Below are 8843 nucleotides of genomic sequence, written 5' to 3'. Positions count from 1 at the left end.
GTCAACCCTGGCTAACTGGCGCCAGACACCAACATTAGCGCCAGGCGCCAATGGCTGGCGCCAGGCGCCAAGCCTGGTTCCAGGCGCCAATGCCTGGAGTCAGGCGCCAGGCCTGTTTTTGACGCGTTTTCGAAAATCAGATAAATTTGCTGCACTGGAGGATAAAATCGTATACTTTCCTCGAAAATGCTTTTTGATTTTAATTAAAACTCTGAAAAGTCAACAAAAGTCAATTTATCAATGCTAATTAAATTAGGAATGAAAAGAACCTTCTAGAAGAATCTAGAAGACTAAAACTATTCCTAATTGCATTAGGAATGATAAATCATATTAGGCCCTCCCCTAGATCATTGGGTCGCATATAAGGCTCAAACCGGGCCCAGTTTAGTAAATTGGCCATAACTTCCTCAATATTCATCGGAATTGGGCTTATAATATATCGTTGGAAAGCTCTTGTCAAGCCCCATCCAAGACACTACTATTGGACCCATATCACGGAACAACCAAACTGGATTGGCTGTTTTCTTGAAATAAGTTTTCAAAAACAGAGAGAAGAGAAAAGAAATTAAAACTATCCGCAACACTAAACTTTCCACACTTTCGCTTCATTCGATTATGATTCGACGTGAAAGGTACTCATCACTGGGTTTGGTTTTGGGGAGACACAAATGGGTGTCTACAGTACTGAATCCTCTTCTTAATATAATTAAGCAATTAAAATCCATTTTAAATAATTTTAAATCAGATTTTATCATACTAAAACACTTGTTTTATTTCAAATCAAAGTCATTATTTTTCTAAGCAGAATAATTATCAATCCTAACGCTATTAGAACTCAAAATAACCTTCTAGACTATTCTAGAAGACTATAATCAATCCTAAAAATTTTAGGAATAATAATTAATGGGCCCTCCACTAGATCATTGGGCCATTAAACCATTTCAGACCCAATTTAATATTTTGGCCATAACCTCCTCATTATTCATCGGAATTGGGCTTAATATCATTGGAAAACTCTTTACGAGCTCGACCCAACTACACTATTATTGGACCCTTGTCACAGACCAAACTAAATTGGACTAACTATTTACATAAAATAAAGAAGATTTTCAAAAATAGAAAGAAAGATTTTTATTAAAACGACCGCATCACAAAACTTTTCACACTTTTACTTCATTCGATAATCAAGCGACGCCAAAAGTATTCATCACTGGGTTTGGTTTATGGGGAGACACATTCGGGTGTCTATACCTATCTAAAAAAAATAGGGTTTTAAACTTTCCGAACTCTAAAATAAGATATATGATATTAGGAAAGTTAATTAATAAATAAAAAAATAAAGTACTTTTCATAAAATATATTATATAAAATCAAAAAAAAAAAAAAAAATTCGGGTATTACAATTTATTGGTGGCGTAGGATGAAGAATGAAGTTGCGGAATTTGTAGCAAAGTGTTTGACTTGTCAAAAGGTGAAGATAGAGCACAAGAGACCCCAAGGGACTGTGCAATCATTGGAAATCCGATCCCTGGATGGAAGTGGGATTGTATCTCAATGGACTTTGTGACTTACCTCCCAAAGTCAAAGAGTGGAAATGACACCATTTGTGTAGTGGTGGATAGACTTACAAAATCTGCAGTGTTTATACCAATGAAGGAGAATTGGAAGATGGAGCAACTTCCAAAAGCTTACATTAGATATGTTTTGAGGTACTGATGTTACATGGAGGTTCCAAAGGATATTGTGTCTGATTGAGATTCTAGGTTTCTTTCAAAATTCTGGAAAAGTGTACAGGAAAACTTTGGTACAACATTGAAGATGAGTATAGCGTTTAACCCTGCTACATATGGACAAACTGAGAGAACCATTCAAACCTTGGAGGACATGTTGAGAGCTTGTGTGATAGACTTCCAAGGGGGATGGGAAGAGAGCTTGGATTTGATTGAATTTTCCTATAATAATAGTTATAATGTGAGCATTGGTATGGCTGCATTTGAGGCTTTGTATGGAAGAAAGTGTTTTAGTCCCATTTGTTGGAACAAAATAAGTAAAATAATGATTTTAGGGCCTTAAATGATCGAGGATACAGTGAAGCAAGTAAAGGAAATTCATGCTAAAATTCAAGCAGCTCAAGATCGTCAAAAAAGCTACGCCGATTTGAAGTGTAGAGAAGAGGAGTTTGAAGTTGGTGACAAAGTGTTGCTAAAGGTGTCACCAATGAAGGGAGTGACGAGGTTTGGAAAGAAGGGAAATCTTAGTTCAAAGTATATTGGCCCATATGAGATACTGCAAAGGAATGGCAAAGTAGCTTATAGGTTGGCCTTACCTATGGAGCTAAGTAAAGTGCATGATGTATTTCACATGTCTCAATTATGAAGATATATCCCTGATAAGTCTCATGTCTTACAACCTGAAACCATTGAGTTAAAACAAAGCTTAACCTATGAGGAAAGACCTGTCAAGATCCTTGACTGTAAAGTGCGTAGTACACGCAATAAGAATATTAAGATTGTGAAAGTGCTATGTTCTAACCAAGAATATGAGGAAGCCACTTGGAAATTCGAGGATGAAATGAAAAAGAAATACCCAGAGTTGTTTCAGGTATGTTGAGTTATGGTGATGTAACTCGTTTTCTTTAAGGAGCGTAGAATACGATAGAATTTCGCGCTTTATCCCTATATTTTAGTTATTTTTGTGCTTTTTGCACAATTTCAACGAGTATTTTGAGTAATTGTGTTCTCAAAGAGACACAAAAAGGTAAAGGTATGACAAAAATTACAACAATATTATATAAAGTGAGGAAAAATTTTGAATTTCCTTTCCCAAGTTTCGGGACGAAACTTCTTTAAAGGGGGGTAGACTGTAATACCCTGTATTTTTATAAGTATTTTATTTTAAATAAGTATTTTGCAAGGTATTTAAATACTCCCTCCGTTTCATTTTGTTAGTTGCATATTGAATATTTCCTAACATAATTATAAGGCGAATAATTTTCATAATTCATGAACAATTAATCTAATTGGGTGTTTAAAGAATCAAATAATTTTGATTGGTTAATGTATGTGTTAGTGGATTGCTGACATGACAAATTTTCCAATTAAAATTTATAATAGGTGATTAATTATAGCCAATAACCATAAATAAAACAAGAAAAGACAAAACATTAATTACAAAGTTGCAATCAAATTCCAAATTACTAAGATTCCTTTACTATCTTTACCGATTCCTTTCCTAATGAAACTTAACTAAAATAAAACATTCCTAAAATAAATCCGAACTTAATTAAATAAAACTTTCCTTTTATAAAATATTTTTTAACTTATTTAAAATAAATAATTAGAATGCCATAAGTAATTCATTTCAAATTACTCCCTCTGTTTCACTTTGTTAGTTCCCTTTGTAATCAATCACTTAAAATAAGAAAAAGGAGGAATCTTAGTAAGAGGGAGAAGAGAATTATTTTTTGATCAATCTTGTTGATGATTGAAAAAGGAGAGATATGACCTCTATTTATAGAGAAAAAATAAGGGTCTAAAAAACAAGATAAGATCCGAATTAAATCGGAATAAAACTCGATAGACAACAGTTTTTGCGGTTTTTGTTTTTATCATATCTTTTGATCCAGAAATTGGAATAAGATAAATAAGATATCTTTGGAAATATCTTGAAGTATAATGTCTAACCCAATTAAAATCAGATTAAAATATTTTGTACAATAAAAGATATGGTCGAAAGAGTGAGACGATGACAGTTTTGGATAGAGTTTGATATTTTATTCATATATTTTCCGTTATAGCTCGGAATTGATATTATAATATATCATTGGAAAGATAATTTCAATGTCTATCCAACCATATAAAATTTGGATAAAAAATACTAGGCACAAAATCATATCTGACTATCTTTGAACGTCTTTCAATTTGAATTGAATTAGGATTTTCAAAAAGAAAAGTTTTATTCAATTTCAAACTCTTTAATCTTATCTTTTCAAAAAGGATAATTAAGATCTTTTAGAAACTTATAGAAGCTTCTAATTAATCCTAATTGGTTTAGGAATTAGATCAAATCATTTGGACCCTCCACATGATCATTGGGTCGTAGGTAAGGTGGGCTTAGGTTCGGTTTGGGCCTGACTTAATATTTTGGCCATAACTTATTCGTTATAACTCGGATTTGGGCTCATAATATATCGTTGGAAAGCCCTTTTAAATCCCCATCCAACTATTCAATCATTGAACCCAGATAATTGATCAAAATAAACTGGACAAACGTTTTTTTATAAAAGGGACATGAAATGAATTATTTTAATGGACACGAAATGAATTATTTTGCGTTAAAGGCACGAAAAGAGGAAAATAAGTTATGGTTTGGGTAAATGGGCTAGAAGTTGGGTTGGTTTATGAAATGAAAATATGGATTTAAGCACTCCAAGATTAAATACTCAACCCGACCAATAGTGGCGATGAAAGGTTGTTCATCACCGAGTTTGGTTTTGGGGAGACATTTTTAGGTGTCTACAATAATATATCATTAGATACGTAAAAATGTCTACTATCATAAGTAGAGTCTCGGCAAATGTGCCAATCAAATTGATGCAAATAAAAAAGGAGAAATTCTACATTATAACCCTCAACATTTAAAATTCTATGTTGTGCCCTTACATTTCTAAACTTCTACACTGTAACCCCAAGGTACAATTAGTTACTGTACAGTACCCCACGTCAGCATGCATTTATGACGGGTGTTAGGTGGGTATTTAAGACGTCACCTTTTTTTTTGAAAACCGGTTAGAGCATTTTATTTAAATAGTAAGTGTGTCAACAAGTACATACGGGGAAATTTCACTAGGGACATGATTTTCCCAACATTGCTCTACATCAACTGGCACTAACTTTTCAAGATGGTGAGCTACGTAATTACCATCTCACTTAACATGAGACCAAACAATAGACGAAAAACTAGAGCTAGAAGTGATGATGTCTTCTAGAATGCTGTCAACCGGAGACATATTGAAGGTTTTCTTTCCAAGCTTCGACACCATAAGCTGTGAATCAGATTCGAATATAAGGTATGTGAAGCCATGTACTCTTGCTTACCTTAGCCCAAAAACAGCAGCTTTGCACTCATCCACCAATGAATCCCATCTGGCTTTAATTCTTCTCACCGCAGCAAACAAAACTTACCTCGAGCTGTAGCCAATCCACCCTTCATCTTTAGATGAGCATCAACATTGATCTTGTTCACCCCCAAGGGAGGGGGGAGTCCAAACAGTCTTGCCAGGGGGTCGAACCTGCTTTGGCTAGCCATAAATCTTCTCATTGTAGAGGTTGAAATCAGCAACTAACCTGCAATAACGGTGAAGGATAACTTCCTCAGGTTCACAAGTGCTCTCAAATACCCATTTATTGCGTCAATGTCAAAGCTACCAGACTAGAAACAAAGATTTTTGAAATGTAACTTCATCCAACTTGTCTTGCCATAACATAATAATCTCACTAAATGCAGTAAGCTCCCCAATGTTCAGCGCAGCACTACACTCAGATTTTTCCCACACAAAACGTATAGAGGGGCAGGATGTAAGGGCATGAACAACAGACTCGCAACTCGAACCACAACAAGGGCATCTTGGATCCTCAACGAGGTGCCTGTAATTCAGCAAAGTACGAGTGGGGAGGGTATTAGTACAACACCTCTAGAGAAAATGCCTCACCTTAGGCGTGACTTTGGCCTTCCAAATTTCAACCAAAAACTTCTCGAAGTTATCAAGCCAGCATGACTTGCCTAAAAGATAGGCAATCTTCACCTCGTAATCACCATGCCTGGACCACGCCTAGGTGGGAATATTAGCAGGCAACCTGTCGTTAATGGGAATAGCATAAATAAGCTGCTTGTCTCGGTCATTGAAGATTCTCTCCACCTTCTCATAATCCCACCCATTCTCATTAGCAGAAAATAAATCTGCTACCATAACACACTCGGGGTCCTGTGTTTCAGTCATAGCAAAAGTGCAAAACGCCCCTCGTCATCAATAAGCCAAGGGTCTTCCCAAATTTTATTCTTCTGTCCATCGCCAAATCTCCAAAGAAGACCTTCAAGGACCAGAGACTTAGAACCCCATATGTTGCGCCATGAGAAACTCGAGCAGGAACCCAAAGCCGCTTCAAAGATTGAGGAGTGAGGGTAGTACTTAGCCTTTAAGACACGGCTAAAGAGGGAGATTTTATTGCACGCAAGTCGCCAAATATGCTTCCCCAAAAGAGCATCATTAAGAACCCCCAAATCTCCAAAGCCTAGACCCCCAAGCCACTTAGGTTGACATAAAAAATCCCAACTCTTCCGGTGCATCTTTCTCTCCTTGTAGTTCGATCCCCACCAAAATCGAGCCATCATAGAGTGGATTTCAGAAATTAGAGACGATGGAAACTTATATACCTCCATGAGATAAGTTGGAATCTCTTGGATAACCGATTTTAGAAGAACTTATTTACCTGCTCTAGAAAGTAATATCTCCTTCCAACCTTGTATTTTTTTTCCAAATTCGATCTTTCACAAAAGAGAACACAACTTTTTTTTTATCTCCCCACAACAGTTGGTAGCCCAAGGTACTTCAAATGACTATGAACCAATTCCATACCTAGGACCGAGCTAAGAGACACCTTTGAATGGAAAGCTACACCATTTTTTGGCATCGTTCGAAGTGCGCCTATGTAAAAGAATTTTGTGAATATGCTTGACACTCATAGGAAGTGGGAATCGACATAATACGATTAGGGACAAGGGAAGTAGGGAGCCACCAACAAGTTTTTAAGGAACTTGTAAACCGTTCACGGATCATTTAAGGCAACCACGAATAAAGGGACAACGAAATGCAACAACGATTGATCCGTGAAGGTTACACCCCATTCATAATCCACGAGATTACTAACTCCATATGGTTCGGAACCACGAAAAGAGAATCGGGGATGATGGTACGAAGTGAGTCATGGAGTCACATTCGCCCGTATTGGCCTCTACTTGATTCTTATAGTGAAAAGTATTCATGCGATCTCAAAGGCATACAAACAAAATATTCGATTAGCACCAAACTATTATTAGGCTAAATTGGTTGAATGTTAATGCAATATATAATTCTAAAATATTGTCATCACTTGATTAAACAACAAGATTAAAAAGGAACCTAAACCGGTTGTCCAGATTATCTTATTAGGCATAATTTTCAATTACATATTCCCTTTAACATGCAATATGGTAATCAATAAATATAATAAAATAAACATTAATATTGGAAGCAATTTAACAATAATAGCGTTAGTCAAATCAAATATAAAATAACCTAATCATGATGCTAGCAATATTAAAATAAAATAAGAGTAATTAAATTAATTAATTACTCACATTCCGCACGTTCCTTAAAATTGCTACATCATGAATAAATTGTTAGTAACTTCAATAAAAAAATATAAATAAAATAAAAATTAATTTAAATAAATGTAGATTTGATTTGGTCCAAACCCTCAATTAGTTTTACCTTTCACGCCTTGGTTTAAGGACGGAACCTCAGGTTAAATATGGACTCCTTGGAGTGCTGAAGGGAAGAATGTTGTAATTAGGAATATTGCTTTAAGGCTTAGAATATGGGAGAGAGAGAATAGAATGATTTTTGGAGTAAAAGAAAGGAAGAGAGAATGATTTGATGCCCCGAACTGCAGAAATGAGGGTCTTATTTATAGGGAAAATGAGCAGAGGGAACACACGGAACCCTAAAAAGATAAAAACCCTAAAAATTAACACTGCTACACGGCAGAGAACACTGTGACACGGTTCCAGGCACCATCAGACGAGGGAAAATCCCGTGACGCGGGGAAAATTGAAGTGACGTGGGACATATTTGACCTACGGGAAGTGAAAACGCGTGAAGGGTTTACGCGGAAAAGACACGAGAAAATTTCGTGACACGGCACACGTACCGTGACACGTTAGTGTCCACTGTGGCACGGTATAGTACACCATGTCACAGAATGGGAAAACGTGGAAATTACACGGAAAAAACACCGTGACACGGTGAGAAATACCGTGTCACGGCAGCAGGTACCGTGTCACGGCATCAGGTACCGTGCCACGTTGGGATTTTACGCCAAAAATCTTCATAAATAGCACCGTGACACGATGTAAAATACCGTGTCACGGCACCAGGCACCGTGACACGGTGCTTTTGCACTGTGCACGGTAATTCCATTTTTTTACATGTTTTTAAAATCATCATAAATTTTGATCCGTAACTCGGAATAAGGCATATAATATATCATTGGAAATCATTTTTATATTTTAAGATATGGCCATTTTAGTAGAAGGGTCTCGGTTTTGGGCCGAGTTTAGTGTTTGGCTCATATCTTCTTCGTTTCAACTCGGAATTGGGCTTATGGTATGTGGTTGGAAAGCTTACTTCAATTCCTATCCAACCAAATAATGATTGGATCAAAATTATTAGGCTAAAAAATCAATTTCTCTCGGTTTTGCGATGTGGACACGAAAATAGGAAAACAAGTTATGATTTAGGGAAATGAGCTAGGAAATGAATTGGTTTATGAAATGTATTGAATAGAACATGGATTTAAGCACTCCAAAGATTAAATACTCAACCCAATCAGTAATGGCGGTGAAAGGTTTTCCATCATCAGGTTTGGTTTTGGGAAGACATTTTTAGGTGTCTACACCTTTACTAAAAGAGACCTCCGACTTTTCCAAATTAAATTTTTGACCGGAAGTTGTTTCATATTTGTTGAGAATATCAACAATGATCGAACATTCCTGCTGGGTCGCTCTGTAAAAAAAAAAACTGTCAT

The 8843-nt window shown here is 36.2% G+C and overlaps 1 protein-coding gene across 1 annotated transcript; it reads left to right on the top strand.

Annotated features, from left to right (window-relative positions):
• Positions 1 to 2073: 2073 nt before the first annotated feature.
• Positions 2074 to 2610, top strand: LOC110730732. Its single transcript, XM_021910553.1, has 2 exons — positions 2074 to 2315; positions 2379 to 2610. The coding sequence occupies exons 1-2, from the start codon at positions 2074 to 2076 to the stop codon at positions 2608 to 2610; spliced, it is 474 nt and encodes a 157-aa protein (XP_021766245.1).
• Positions 2611 to 8843: the final 6233 nt, after the last annotated feature.

The sequence above is a fragment of the Chenopodium quinoa genome, unplaced genomic scaffold (assembly GCF_001683475.1).
Source record: "Chenopodium quinoa cultivar QQ74 unplaced genomic scaffold, ASM168347v1, whole genome shotgun sequence".
Lineage (NCBI taxonomy): Eukaryota > Viridiplantae > Streptophyta > Magnoliopsida > Caryophyllales > Amaranthaceae > Chenopodium > Chenopodium quinoa.
The sequence above is the reverse complement of the archived record's forward strand: the minus strand, read 5'-3'. Positions and strand labels throughout refer to the sequence as shown.